This window comes from Silene latifolia, unplaced genomic scaffold (assembly GCF_048544455.1).
Source record: "Silene latifolia isolate original U9 population unplaced genomic scaffold, ASM4854445v1 scaffold_75, whole genome shotgun sequence".
NCBI classification, from domain to species: Eukaryota; Viridiplantae; Streptophyta; class Magnoliopsida; order Caryophyllales; family Caryophyllaceae; genus Silene; species Silene latifolia.
Window position 1 is genome coordinate 723,648 of NW_027413661.1, and position 15,899 is coordinate 739,546.

At 38.2% G+C, this 15,899-nt stretch overlaps 1 protein-coding gene across 1 annotated transcript; it reads left to right on the forward strand.

Moving 5' to 3' along the window:
- Positions 1-413: 413 nt before the first annotated feature.
- On the forward strand, positions 414-977 carry LOC141640267 (uncharacterized). Its single transcript, XM_074449118.1, has one exon. The coding sequence runs from the start codon at positions 414-416 to the stop codon at positions 975-977; it is 564 nt and encodes a 187-aa protein (XP_074305219.1).
- The last annotated feature ends 14,922 nt before the right edge of the window (positions 978-15,899 follow it).

Sequence of the window (15,899 nt, forward strand, 5' to 3'; positions counted from 1 at the left end):
ACCTATAAACCGATTTGCATGCAAACAACCTAAGGCTCATGATACCGCTTGTTAGAAATTATTAATCTCATTAATTTACATATTCATATATGTTCAAAATTATTTAGTCATAAAATAAAAGCTAGATCTTATGCATGCAAACTTTAATAAAAGAGATAGAAAAATCTATTTCTCACCATCTTATTTCGGCCATTTGGGCACCAACAAGATCTCCTTCTTGTTAGATCATGAGCTTTCCTTATAACGGATGAACAAGGTTCAAATTAGAACCTCTCCCAAAAGCATATACCCAAGGTGTTACTCTTAACAATTAATAATATTTCAAGTTGTATGGCACAACTCATGGGTTTTTTAAGGGAATGAGTGGAATAAGACAAGGGGACCCTCTCTCCCCTTATCTTTTTGTAATGAGCATGGAGATTCTTTCGAGGTATTTGAGGATGTTATGTGTGCAGCCTAATGTCTCCTTCCATCCAAAGTGCTCTAAAATTGGTCTGACACATCTCATTTTTGCTGACGATTTAATGATTTTTACGAGGGGTGATGCACCTTCAGTCCAAGCTGTTTTCCATGCTTTGGAGAGATTTGCTGGTTGGTCAGGTTTACATGCCAATGCTGACAAGACTGACATCTTTTTTGGAGGGGTTCAGTCTGATGTCAAAAGGATTATTTTGCAGCAAACTGGTTTCTCTGAAGGAAACCTCCCCTGCAGATATCTAGGCTTGCCCTTAAACACTGGTAGAAATACCATTGATATGTATGGTGTTCTTCTCACTAAGATACAGCATGCCATTCAGCACTGGTCTACTAACTTCTTATCCTATGCTGGTAAGGTTCAGCTCCTAAACTCAGTGGTTTTTGGGCTAGAAAACTTCTGGTGTGCCAGTGGCCTCTTGCCTAAAAGTATCATCAAAATGATAAACAAGATGTGTAAAAATTTTTCTGCGGCATTGAGGATAATAGGAGGAAACTGGTGATGAAAAGTTGGAAGAGTCTTTGCTCTCCTAGAGAGGAGGGGGGGTTTGGAATGAAAGAGCTCCTGTCATGGAATAAAGCTATGGTCTCCAAGTGGATCTGGCTTCTTGGTAATGAGTCTGAGGGCATCTGGCATAAATGGAACACGGCTTATAATCTAAAGCATGGTTCCATCTGGGATGCAACTCACAAGGAATTTTTCTGTGAAAGCTTCAAAAGTATTATTTCTGTTAAAAATGAATTGGTTCAAAGGACTGGTTCTCCTCAGACTGCACAGATGTTGATCAGCACCTGGAGTATGGGAGGGAATTTCAGTCTTCAATCTGCTTATAACTGGTTCAGGCCAAAATTTGTGGCCAAGCCCCATCTCAGGGCTATTTTTGGTATTATTGTTCAGCCTAAGCATGCTATTATTGCATCCCTTGCAGTGCAGAAAAAGTTAGCTACTGTGGATACACTTCAAGCTCGGGGTTTCAGCATGGTTAATTGGTGCATTCTTTGTAAAAATGCTGCAGAATCACACTCCCACTTATTTTTCAAGTGTCCCTTTTCTCAGATCCTTTGGCAGGGGGTTCTGAAGTGGATGAAGATATATGGTCGAAGTAATTGCTACATCGCTGAACTCAAGTTGTGCAAAGGTAGGGGCAGACATAGGCACTGGAAACATGACTGGTATGTCAGCTCCTTCACGGCTGTGATTTATGGCTTATGGCAGGAAAGGAACAATAGGATCTTCTCAAATGTTGAATGTACAGCTGCTCAGCTACTTATACGAATTCAATACATAGTTAGTGTCTCTTTACTGCACAGATTTTATACGAAATTGGATAGTAGGCTTCTGGAGAGTCTTAATTCTAGATAAGGCCTTGATCTCTTAGAAAGGCTTTAGTGGGTATTCTTTGTAAATTGTATTCTTTCTTTGCCCCTTTGAGGATGAATGAAAGGATTATAACTTTTTGCAAAAAAAAAAAAAAAAAAAAAAAAAAATTAATAATATTATGAAATAGTAATATTATTAATCTAGCTTAAATTGACCCAAAATATTTATTTTATTCTCTTCTATTTCGGTTTAGAGAAGAGAGTTTTTGTGGTTTTTCTTTTTTCTAAAAATGTCTCATAAAAATGTAGAGAATGATCAATTTTCTTATACTAGAAAATTATGTATTGAAGAAGTGAATAATAAAAGAAAAGCCCTTGTCTTTTCTATGTAGAAAACCGGTTGGAGGGGGAAGGAGAGCCCAATGCATGGTCTTGTGTTCTTCTCAAGACAAGACTAGGCATGCATGGCTAGACATTAGGCATAATCATTATGTTTTCAACTTAAAATAAAAACACAATATAAACCTTATACTCCACCAATATTTTCGGCACATTTAACATAAAATGGATGGTCCATTTTATTTTTGTCATTTGTCAATTGTAACATATGTGACATGTTACTTGACATATGAAATTGTAATGTATTTTTAACATATTAAAAATCAACATACTCATAAAATATGTCATACACAAAATCGACTAGTAATTCGTAATTACTTGTCCCAAAACGGTTTATCAAATTATAAATTACAACGTCTTGTATTTATAATAAATTATTCATTCAATTTCAATTTCAATTGTTTCATAAACAATAATTTTATCTAAGTAATAAAACAATTCGATTACTTAGACCGTATCTCATTTAATCAAATTACAATAAGACACGTTAACTTTACTCACAAAATCACCCGTCAATTTTAAGCAATTTAATTAACTCGTATTGACATACGATTAATTAAATAATCAATTTAGAGCGTCACCCTTTAGGTATGACCTAAGGGGATCAACTGATCACCACCGCACGCACAAGTAATGTCACACTCTAGTCAGCCAATCATTACCGATATGTGTGGACCAGTTGACTGTAAAATATTACATCCCACATGTATTCTTAAAAATGAGATTTAAACATGTGATCATCATGATCGACAGTTGTGATCGCATTATTGTCGGAGGACACTTATTCCAACAGTTTACCCATCACACAACGATTCCAAATATCAAGTTTCATCGCAAATGGGCAACCCTAAGACCATTTTCGAAGCAATTTACGACACAGCTGTGAAACCGTCACAATTCTACTCAAATGCTCGATACTCAAGAAAATTCGAAAAGAACGCATGGTTATGTTCCTTACACTACCAATCATCCATTTCAAATGTCAATTTCACAAGAAAAATTCATTTGGGGGAAAAGCCCCAAATTTTCGAGTTATTTGGGTTGAAAACCCTAATTTTCTCGACTCAAATCAAGCAAAATACGGATGTTAATGCAAGAATAGGACACATACCTCGATTAGTCATAATTAATGCAAGCTTTTGATCAAATTTTGGGGAAATATCGACGGAATTTGAGAGAGTTTTTAGAGAATTTTGTGTTTTGTTATAATGAATAAACACGGGTTCTGTCGAGTTTTTACTCAGACAGGGACGAACCCAGGAAAAGATGCAGCAGGTGCTGCGCCTCTTCCAAGAGTCGCAGCTCTTGCTGTGCCTCTTCCTCAGCTTCCCTCCAATTCGATTTTCAAAAATTCGTTATAAGTTCGTTATTTGTGGGCCAATCTTTGGTGGGCCTCTTCTTCAACGCCATAAATCGTATATTTGGTCCGTTTGATATTTATTCCTCGCCCGGACCCGTACTTCCGAGTAGACTATGAATTGTCACAGTACTTTATCAAAACTTCGCTTGCGACAACGAGTGGATTTTCTTTGACGGTGTTTCGACACGCCTCAATTATTTCCCTAGCGAGAGTTCATGGCAGCCAGTTGTTCTTCTCGAGACACGGAGTTCGCTTGAGACCGACGCAAGCAGATTTAACCTCAAGTTTTTCCGGACTCGCTTAAGACCGTCGCAAGCAGATTTCCACCCAGAAGTTTCTACCGACGTCCTGCTGTCATTCAATATTACGTTTTATTTCCCCTCAAAGAAACAAGGCTCAGGTATGATCTCTTCTTATGGCGGGCGAGCTTCCTTAAGTAGTCTAATGTACTTTAAATGACCCTCCCCGATAGTCGACAGACTCTAAAATGTTCCCGACGACAGGTCCTTGGCTCAGACCCCTTGAGCCGCCTCGCGTCGCCATAGTCGTCAGGTTGTAATCTTCGATTGACCTGATGGCTATACTTTGACTTTCGCCTTGTCCAAGCCTCAGTCAAAGTGGGGGCTCTGTAGATACCTCGTTTCTACACCTCCCGCAAGCCACCCGGTGATGATTGGGCCGCATGTTTGGTACACGGAATGATTTATGATAATTCATAAGTTTATCGTCAAGTGATACCTCAAATACTTGTGTCTACCCCTTGGTCGTCATATACGCGCCGTTACGGTCGTTTTGACAGTATTTAGAGTTCATTTGGAGTCCGGGTCAAAAACCGTCTTCATTTTCTACTAAACCATTAAAATGCCGAGTTAGAATGTTCTGGAATGTTTCGGATATTTCTATTCCATATTTCAATCTTTTTATCTTTTGGCAAAATATATCCCGAAATTATATTTTAAACAATAAGGAAGTTGAGATCTACCTCAATTCCATAACAGAAACGCGGAAAATCTTTCTTCCGCAGGAGGAAACTCCTGGGGAAAGGACGCGACACCTTGCGCCTCTTCAGCCGCGATTGTTTGCTGCGCCTCTTTTGACTCCTTTCTGCGTATTTTAAAATCTTTTCGACATTTGTTTCCAAAGTTTTACCGAAACCCTAATTCCTCCATGTGATTAGTATAAATAGGGAGCTTCGCTCCACATATTTCTCACGCGAGTGTCCGCCCTTCTCTTCTCCCTTTGCATTCTAAGACCGTGCTCTTGCTTATTGGCGTCTACGTGCATGAAATTTCGACCACGTAAGCTCAGATCCTTCTAAGTACCAGCCTCATTTTGCATGACCGACCAATTTGACCAACTCCACTCAATCAGCTTAATCAATTTAGCTTAATTCCCCTTAGGAGGGCACTTTCGTCGTACATTCGAGTCGAGTAATCACTAATCGTTAACTTAGTCAATCTCGTTTCGTCAAACATGTAAGTCTGAGGGTGTAAATCCCATGTTTTATTATTGTACCTTTTTATTGTATAAATTATTGTAAGATTTACGTCGAAAACATATTTAAAACCGATTTATAAAACCTTTTATTAAACCCTTTTTTCGGATTAACAGAGGGCAGACGTCGAGAAGAAACGCAGCAACTGCTGCGCCTCTTCCTAAGGTTGCCGTTGTTTCTGCTTTTCTTCTTCTTCCTTTGTTCTTCGTTGATTCATCTTTTTATTCGATTTCTTTATTTTGTTTTTCTTCATTATTCATTTGTATAATAATTTTAACATATAATTACTAACTTGTCACTTTTAATTTTTGAATTAAATCCCAAATAACCAATATTTGCGGGTTTTCGTCATTAAAATCAAATCCGGGTTTTAGAGATTTGATTTGTCCATATCAAGTCTCTGAAATTCATCTTTTGTATATTTTCGTCTGTACATTATCACCTAATCTAATTGAATTTGTGTAAATAAACCTGATTAAATCGTATTAGCAAACCTAATTAATTTATGTTAGCCAAAATTGGTAATTAATTCGTTCTAATTAATTTGAGTCCGTTCTTTATCGTTTTTATGACCAATTTGCATGTAATTAATCAGTTAAATCACTTCTACTTGAGTCAAATATCATTAATTGGTAATTAAATTACCAATGAATATTAACGATATGCGATTCCGCTTCACTTAACTCACCTCGAACGAAGCGGTGATCATCGCTGCGCCTCTTCAAAGGGACGCTCTCTGCTACTTTGTTTCGAGTTGAGTTACGCCTCACGAACTTCCGTTTCTGCTTTGACCCAGTTCATTAGCTTACGTATTAATCAACTATTACCCGTATTATCATTATTAATCTATTCGTTTTCTACCCTTAATTTATTTTCCCTTCCTTTTCTCAAATTATCCGTTTTAAGTGTATTTTTGACGTAAATCAATCATTAACCATTGTAATTATTGTAATTTTAATTATTATATTTTATTGTGTCTTTATTATCGTTTGTTTGTTTTCACATGTAATCAACCCTAAATCCCTACTTCGACCCTAATGTATGTTTAATTACGTGTTCACCGACTTAGTTAACCTTCTCATGCTAGGATTAAAACGTTGGATGTTGCATTACATGCATATAATCGACAACATATCGAATATAAATGATTTCCCTAATCATTAGTAGAGGCCGCTATCGAGGCGGGCGGGATTAGGTGTTCGATCAAAAGAGCTTCCTAATACGTACCCTCACCCCTTACTCCAAATCTCTGTGAACATCCGTGTTCATTGGCATCCACGAGAGTCATTCTAGACATAGAATGCTAAGGATAACGAGTTCTTGGTGTCTATGTCACTACTTTGTGTCTTGACATGACGCGAAGTATTCAAACGATTTCCAATTTTCCACAATAAATTGGTGGCGACTCCACAAATGCAAACGCTTGTTTTCCCAAGCGACCCCGTGGGCCCCCCGTGTCCACACACCGGCTCTAGAGTTCCGAACTGAATCATTTGAGCACATTCTTTGGCTGCAGAACGAAGGTATGGCCTACGGCTTTCAATATCCACTTGTGCTACAATGCAATTGGACTCAGCAGGATCATCTAGATCCAAGAGAATTTTCCCTTCTTCGGCTAACATCATTATTTTCTCTTTGAGGGTTATGCATTTCTCCAATGGATGACTCACAACCCTATGATATCGACAATACTTCGGATCAGTTGTACGTCCGGCTTCGCTTGGTCGTTTAGACTCCGGAAGCTCGATTACCTTCTTCTCCACTAGATCATCTAACATCCCTATTAAATTGGAATCTAGAAAAGGGTATTTATTTTGCTCAAGCTCTTTAAGAGTCGGCCGTGACTTTGCATATGTCGCCACCTTCTTGTCATGTTTAGGTCACACCGTAATTTTCACCGGATTAGATGCAGAAACTGTCACAACCTCATTTAAAGTGCTACTGGACGCCTTGTCATTTCTCTTAAACTCTTACCTTTTCGTTTTTGTTTCGTAATGAGTGAAAAGTCGTCCTCCATGGCTAGCGATGGTAATCACCATGTCGTGAGCTCGAGTGGCTAAGTCCTGAAATGTTATTGGCTTATTGCCTTGGAGGATGTAGACTAGCTCCATATTCATTTCTTGGATGCACATTTCAACAGCAGAAGTCTCCAATAGACGGTCTTTGCATTCGCGGCTTAACGCGCGCCACCTACTGATGTAGTCACTGACGGGTTCGTCCTTTCGTTGCTTCGTGTAAGTGAGTTCTGTCATCTTACAATACGCCTGGTACTGTAGAAGCGATTGAGGAACTCTTTCTCCATGTGGTCCCAACTGTCGATCGACTTGGCACGTAGGTCCGTGTACCAATCAAAGGCGATCCCCTTTAGATATCGGACGAACTACTTGTAGATACCCAGTATCTGTTGAATCCCCAACAAACACCCGATGATTATCGGACTACAATATGCTTAGGAATCAATACGTTTAATCGACAGTTTTGTATAACTATACGTCGGAAAACTCAAAACGATTTCGAAAAAAAAAACATTTTTAAACTTTACAAAAGTATCTGGAGTGTTTTATGCATGACGACGGGGTCGCAATGACACTAACTAGAGTTAAAACCGACGACGGACCAAAACCGACTCAAAATTCAAATCCCGACTCCAACAACGAGTCAAACCGAGTCAAACACAAAAAACAAACATCACAAAGTTTCCATGTTAAGTATACCTGGTATACTTGATGGTCAAGTACTACAATCAAGCCATACAAAACCTAAGATAGAACAAATCATGGTTTCAATTGCGTGATAGTGACAAGACAGCTCGAAGACCCGCGAAATGGATCGCGCCTCTTCCAGTAGCCCATGCGGCCACGTCATTCAAAATGCACACAACCACACAATCTTCTACAAATACCCCTCAAATGCCACCATTTGAAGGTACGCGAGTGTCCGTCCCCTCATTTCTCCCTTAAAATTCTAGACTCGAGTTCTTAAGTCACAAACCGACACGTGTTTTCGACCTACCGGTCGAAAATACAGGCCTTACACATTGTTTGGTACCGTCATCGTGCATTATATCACTTGACCGACCACTTTGACCAACTACACAATCACTAAACTAAACAAAACACTATTTACATTGCTAAAACGGTTTTCAACCGAGTTTTCCGACCTAACAAGTTGTTACACTTCCGTCGATTTCTCGCCTCAAACATACCATGTCGGTTAAAACCCGAGTACGATGATGAACATTGACTAATTACAAACAAATGAACTTAGTACAATTAGTTCACAATCATTTTTCAAAACTATTCATGTCAAGCTTGCTAAACCGAACCCGACATTGAATATCATCAATACAATGATGATTATTCAAGTCCCGTTCCTCACATTAATACAAAAGCGGTCTAAACGACCTATTCAAACAAAGATGGGTTCAAACACCCCCTTTACAAACCGTTTTACAAACGTTTTCAACAGTTAGAAGATGTCCTTTGGACAGTCAGCTACCTCGCGCCTAAACAGACAAACTGTTTTCCAGTTTTCAAACCAGGACAGGCCCCTTTGCATCGCCTGATGGCTCGTGCCTCAATAGGCTGCCTGATGCAGGTCCTGCTTCCTTTCAAGCACTAGTCTAGGATGATCCCGACTTCGGTTAACCCGAATACAGGACGGACCAGATGACGAGCATGTCATTTTGCCTTGTATTTGCAAAACGCCTTTCTAAGACAAATGAATCACGTTATGCACCATAAACCTAACTCGGTAAATGGATGTTTAATTTCCGTCTTGCATATAAATCAACATTAAATCCAACTTGACATCAATTACTTGATATTTGGATAAACAACCAACATTGAAAGCTCACATGTTAGGTTTAAACTAATGGATGCGCATTCATGGATTTACCTGTTTTATCAACTTTTGCATTTAACCAACCAAGATCGATCAATAGAGGCCGCTACCGCGGGCAGGATTGGCTGTCCGATTAAAGAGCTTCCCAATACGTACCTTCACCTCTTACTCAGAAACTTTGGGCGAACGAGAGTCATTCTAGAGATAGGATGTTAAAGAGGGACGACTCCTTATCTTTAGTACCTATGTCAAACACCGCTTTTTGCCTTGGTTGACCTCGGTATAAATTGGATTCGAACGGGTTCCAAGCATCCCACAAATGCTTGGTGGCGACTTCGAACATCTCTTGCGTCGTTTCGAGACCCTTACCGAGACGAAACCGACCTATAGAAAATAAAATAAAATTTCTAAAAGTCTTTAATAAAAATCTTGACTCGAAATCAATTCCTTTTGAACATCAGCGGAAGTCACCTGAAAATAAAATCAGAAGACAAAAAGGAACTACCCCCATGACGAGTAGCCCCGAAGGGAGAAAACACGTGTTGGGAAAGCTGAGTAACAGATAATACCTCAATAGAAGCAGAATAAGTTTTGGTCATGGCGTGGAAACACAAACATGTAAAAATAAAATAAACTGAGAGAATAATAAAAACAATCCCCGTTAACTCAGCTCATACTCAAACCTACTCCATAATATAATAAACTCTCGTCCCAATAATTAACCAAGTTTCATCTCATTACTCCGTCTCATAACATAATACTCCAACTGCCTCATATTGCATTCTCATCGTCGGCCCTAAGACCAGGACAAGGGGTGAGTGAACTGGCGGATAAAAACCGCAAAACAATATTTCCATATCAATATCGATCATAAACTCAAATAACTCAATAACCATGGTCACTCTAGACCATAAACATAACTTGACTCAAAGGCCCCATAACTCATAACTAAATACCAGTAACCAATATTCATCTCAATTTCAATATCGATATTGTCACAGGTTCAAAGAACCTTGCTCAACACTTAGAGCAAAACTCTAAGCTACTCACCCACGAGTCAAGGTCAAAGAAAACGACAATTTAAACACAATACAAAAAGAATCAATAATCTCAATCCAAGGTACCATCTCTCAATTAACGTACTCTGAAATAGTCAATGGTGAAACAAGTGCACAAACCCAGGCATAATTCCTACTGTTACGTACCAACAGAGAGTACCATAAATCAAACCCACAAGCATTAATTAATACAATGATCTAACTCTTTCATCTAATAGTCTATCGTCTACCATCTTCATTCCAGAAAATTCACCAAATATAATCTCACATCTCACGTTCCATATAAACGGATTCAAATTATCTAAATTGACGAGAAATCCCTTCTCCCATAATAACAAAGAAAGAAGAAATACAATATTTAATAATATTTAGAATATCAATCAATACACATAAACCAAAGTGAATTTACGTAACAACCATCACAAACATAAATCAAACAAATCGAAACAATAATAATTATAAAAGGATCGGTAGAATCGTGTTACCTTAAATTTGTCCCGAGTTGCTCAAAACAAAGAATAGACAAAGGCCCAGATAGAGGTTGGATATAAAAATCTAGTGCGACAGTCACGAGAAGATGTTGACACGATGAAAAGCACGAGGCTCCGATATAAGCAAAAGAAGACTAAAGGCTTTATGGGATATTTTTTTCCAGCGATATACGTGATACTTGATAGTCATAGGGAATAATATTGATGGGTTATTATATATAAGCAATGAGGAATAGAGTTTAACAAGGTGACGGCTATTAATTGGAACATGTATAGCAATTAGGAAATAGGTTAGCAACGAGGAGAATGAATAAATAATGGTAAGTTAATTGGAGGTTCGTAAGACTAGCAGAATTTAGAGTAAACCAACTCAACCCAAAAATAAAATATTATATTTTGTTTAAGACCAACCTTTATATAAAATATAAGAAAATAGTATAAAACTATTAATATTAATATAGAAATATTTGGGTAATTACAATCTTCCCCTCTTAAAATGAACTTCGTCCCCGAAGTTCGGATTTAGAAAATAAAGAACTATAAAATTTGAGTGGTATTACAACGACACTCGGGGAATAGAGCGTATAACCACTGCCTCTGCCCAATCCCGAACATAGATCAAATAAACCCCGCATCAACGTGTGGCTTTGGATAATTCCGATAGCACATAACCGTAACTACCGTAATCTTTTCAAACTAGCCAACAAACAAATGCACAGTATAACTGACTGTACTAACACGCGTGAACAACATCACGACTCAACTCATAGGATAGTATAACTGACTATCCTACTTATCATATGAACACGATTAACCCAAACACATAAGCAATACAAGGACATAACACGTTGAACACAATGCAACATATGAAACACGTATAAGCAACCAATGTTATAGTAACTTCAACTATAACCTTAACAATAACCTTACCTCGTAACCCAATGTTATATTAGCTTTAGCTATAACATTGACTTCATTAGCCTTATGCTACATTAGCATTAGCTATAACATTGACATGTGAATTAAGTTATAGTAGCCCAGCTATAACGTTGAGCTATAATCTCAAAGTTATACAGCTTCACCTATAACTTTATCACAACCTCAGAGTTGTACCAACCCAGTTATAACATTGAGCCATAATCTCAAGGTTATACTAGTTCGGCCATAACTCTAAGTCTTCTCACAAACCACCACCATGCCACCACTAGGGTTTCCATGGGGAAACCTAGCCGCGCACCGAACGCCCAAAAACAAGGCATAAGCAACATATGTGATGCAAATTTAACAGTAAAACGCATACGTAAACACACAAACATAATTAAACATGACAGTAAACAATCAAACACATAATAATTACACAAATCAATTATTAAATCATGTAAATTACATCAAGTTGGCATAAACACAATTAAAAGATAAACACCTAGTTACCTTTTTAGTGAATTAAACCCTAGAGATCGTCTTCCACGATATAGATGTCTTCTCCAGGTGCAGTTTCCACGCCTTTATTGAATCATCCACGTGCCAAGGATAACGAATCTAATAAATATAGTAACTATATATAAAAACAATAAAAACTATGCGAAAACATAAAACTTACGAAGAAGATAGATAGATCCAAGAAGTAGGATCGATCTAAGCACGAAAGACGATGAAGGAGGAGGAAAGAGGCGCGGCACGAAACCCTAGGGAGGGTGGAGGCACACGGCACAAGGGGAGGGAAGAGAGGAGAGAACTAGGTTTAGGGTTTTGTGAGAAATAAGAGAAAAGAAGCTAGGGTTTAGGTTAGCTCTCATATATATAGAAGATGTCATGGGTTTATATCAAGTCTGGGCCCAAAACCACCCATCCTTCTCCAAACCACACGTGAAAACCCAAGGGGGAGCGGGTCTTTATAGAAATTCAAGCCCAACGAGCCGAATACGCAAAAGACGGATATTTTCCCGAAAATATAAAATATGAAAAGTGGAAAAATATAATGAATCATTATATTAAGGAAACTAGGGGTGTTAGACCTACTCTTCGGAAGTAGTCCATAAAACGACAAATGAACCTTTTTGAAAATGGATTCGAACGGGTTCCAAGCATCCCACAAATGCTTGGTGGCGACTCCGAACATCTCTTGCACCGTTTCGAGACCCTTACCGAGACGAAACCGACCGATCTAAAACGATCTGGTCGAAAGAGTTTTTACGCCACCGAACGTGGATTTCAAAGACTGATGCCATGTCCACGGATAGGCTGGGTGTCGCAGGTGACCCATGTCGACAGATTGGTGATTCCACTGGGGAAAACTAGGACAGTTGTGTCTTTATGATCCCTAGATGGTGAGACTCGAACGAGGTATTGGTTGAAATGCATTAATTGATATTACGGTCATAAGTCGGGTTCCTTGTTCGGGCCCACAACCTAACCTTTTTCGACCAATCGGCTCGTCCCGTCTGCATAAGTTTTCTCATCCGCGCATTTCGAATCCCAATTGAGTCAAGCATACCGTTGACGTTACACATTTCTGTTTCGTCAAAGAGCTTTCATTTCCTTCGTGCACGAGGCTAAGGCACCCTCTTTACACATTTTGTTTGGATTGGTATCCCTCTCGAAAATCGGGGTTTGATCGCTTGGTCTGTAACCCACCCTTTAAGCCAAAACCCTTGTCAACATTATGTATAATATAATGAAATTACGAGTGCTTATGTGTTATGTGATCATAAGTCCTTCCGTGTCATTTCAAACTTTCAAAAATACCCTTTTGTGCCGTTATAATGGCCATTTCAAACCACAGTCTTTCTCCAACCGTTGCACACCTTTTTAGGCCGTCGTAATGAAAATTTTCAAACCCGGTTTTCTACAATCATTTCAAAAGCACGCCTTTTTAGATCATCGTAATGACGATTTTCAAACCCGGTTTTCTACAACCATTTCAAAATGCACGCCTTTTTACGCCGTCGTAATGACGATTTTCAAACCCGGTTTACTACAACCATTTCAACAGCACGCCTTTTTAGGCCGTCGTAATGACGATTTTCAAAGCCGGTTTTCTGCAACTATTTCAAAAAGTACGCCTTTTTAGGCCATCGTAATGACGATTTTCAAACCCGATTTTCTACAACCATTTCAAAAAGCATGCCTTTTTAGGCCGTCGTAATGACGATTTTCAAACCCGATTTTCTATAACCATTTAAAAAAAAACACCTTTTTACGCCGTTATAATCGCCGCGTCAAGACACGGATTTTAATCTGTCTCGCAACGACATAATGGCTCTTTCAAAACCCGAAAATGGCACACACCCTTTTTCGAGGCTTTTTCAAATCCCGAGGACCATACACCATCCCCGAGACCACAACCTTTTCAAACCTATCAAAACTTGATTTTTAAAACGTACAATTTTGGATTTTAAAAGGCCGTCTTAATTTAGTTGTAATACAATCCTCAATATTAATCACATCTTAATGTTTCCTTAATTTCTCTATTGTTCTTCTTTATTTTGGGTAATTAGAAGATTATTTGGGTTTATTTGGAGGATTGACAACCTTCCATCAATCATCAAGTACTTCTATTATTCTTTGCTTTATTATTTGGAATCATCTTCATAGGTATAATTCTCTCTTAGTCTTGTTTAATTATTGTTAATTACTTTCATTTATTCATCATTCTTTGCTTTGTTAGTATAATTGACAACCTTATTAGCATGCTAAACTTGATCATGAGTTAGTAGTTTCCTTAGCTAGGGTTAATTTGAAATTAGGGGAAACAAACATGGGGAATGATTCATGCTTAATCTAATATGTTTTCATAATTAATTTGCTAGCTTTTTGTGATTTCAACTTATGCACATGTTATGTTTGATGAAATGCGAGCCTATGAATCCTTGCATTTTTTTACCCATCACCTATCTTTTCAATGAGGCTTGTAAGCATATAAAACAACTCGAGCCTCATTAGACCATCCATATAGTTGGATAGGAAAGATTAGGTCGACTTGTAGGTGTTGTATAATCTAATCGATTCGGTTCTGGGACCCAAACCGTCTTAGGGATTGTAAGCTTATACACCAACTCGATCACATCCCAACAATAAGTGCTTGCTATATAATTGAGAACATGTTTGTATGATCAACTCCCATGAATCCCTTATGAACCCATGACACCCTAGTGCCTTTAATCAATTGTTTACATCCCCTTTTAATTACCTTGCTTGTTTTCATTGCTTTACTTTTATCTAGTTAATTAGTTTAGACCAAATTCATCTCTACCCAAATCGTGACACCCTAAGACACAACCACTTGCAATTGAGAATCCTACATCAATACCCGTCCCTTGGGATCCGACCTTTACTTACCTCTTTACTAAGAGTAGTTTTTGAAGTGATGCGTGTCTTTTATATAAGGTTTCTACCTCATTTTTACACGCATTTCTGTACTTTTTATGTAGCATCTGGCTACAAATGCCCCCGAATATTCTACTTTGGTTCGTTTTATGTAATCTGCAGGAATTAACCGAAGAGGAGCTAAATCGAGCCTAATTTGTCCTAATTGTATGCATTCATGGAGATTAAGGAGCCGGGACTTGGAAATCTAACACTTGGAAGGCGCGTGAGCTGAGTTCGGGAAGTAATTCAAGGACCAACGTACCTAAATAGCTCGATCGAGTGGTTTTCTACTCGATCGAATGCTCTATATACTCAAGATTGGTCGATCGAGCAGCTTAAGGAGTCAATCGAGGAGTTTTTGCAAGAAGTGCTCGATCGAGTGGTTTATTTCCACTCGATCGAGTGGTTTGGTGATGATATGCTCGATCGAGTAGTTTATTTCTACTCGATCGAGTGGTTTCTTGTGCTTTAGTTAATTTCCGCCTAAATTATCTTATGGGCCTTTGTATTAGTCCATAGATTAGGTTTAGGAGGGATTTTTAGTATAAGGCGAGGGAGTGAACTACGTTACTCCGCTCTTGGTTCGTTCGTTCATTTTCACATATACTTTGTCACTGTTCTTTGGATTTTACTCTTTCTTTACACTTTGCTACTCGGATTTGGATTTCGCGATTGGTATTATCATTCTACTTTTATTCTTAATCTTATTTATTGCTTTAATTTTCTCCCCCTTTTAATTGTTATCATAATTGCTTTTATTGAATCCTTATTAGTTTCATCATCATGTCTAGTTTTAATTATTTATTTGTTGTTATTGATAATTCAATGATCATGAGTAGCTAATTTTCTTATGCTAAGACTATAGGGAATCCATAATTATGAGGGAATAGTAATCGATTTATTGGGTTAATGCTAGTAAGGGCTTTGTTGGTTAAATGCTACAATTAATTGTATCCGTCTAATTTAGTCGACGCAATTAGACATTTATTTCTTAGTGATCCTTGACCTGGACCGAAAGGTTGGAAAAGGCGAGACTAGTAGCGAACAATAGGGTATTGCAGTGAGGGCGAAAGTTAAGCTGTTTACGCTTT

What these genes read in the sequence shown, in the direction of transcription:
- LOC141640267 (XM_074449118.1), top strand. Translation starts at nt 414, where the DNA reads ATGGAGATTCTTTCGAGGTATTTGAGGATGTTATGTGTGCAGCCTAAT.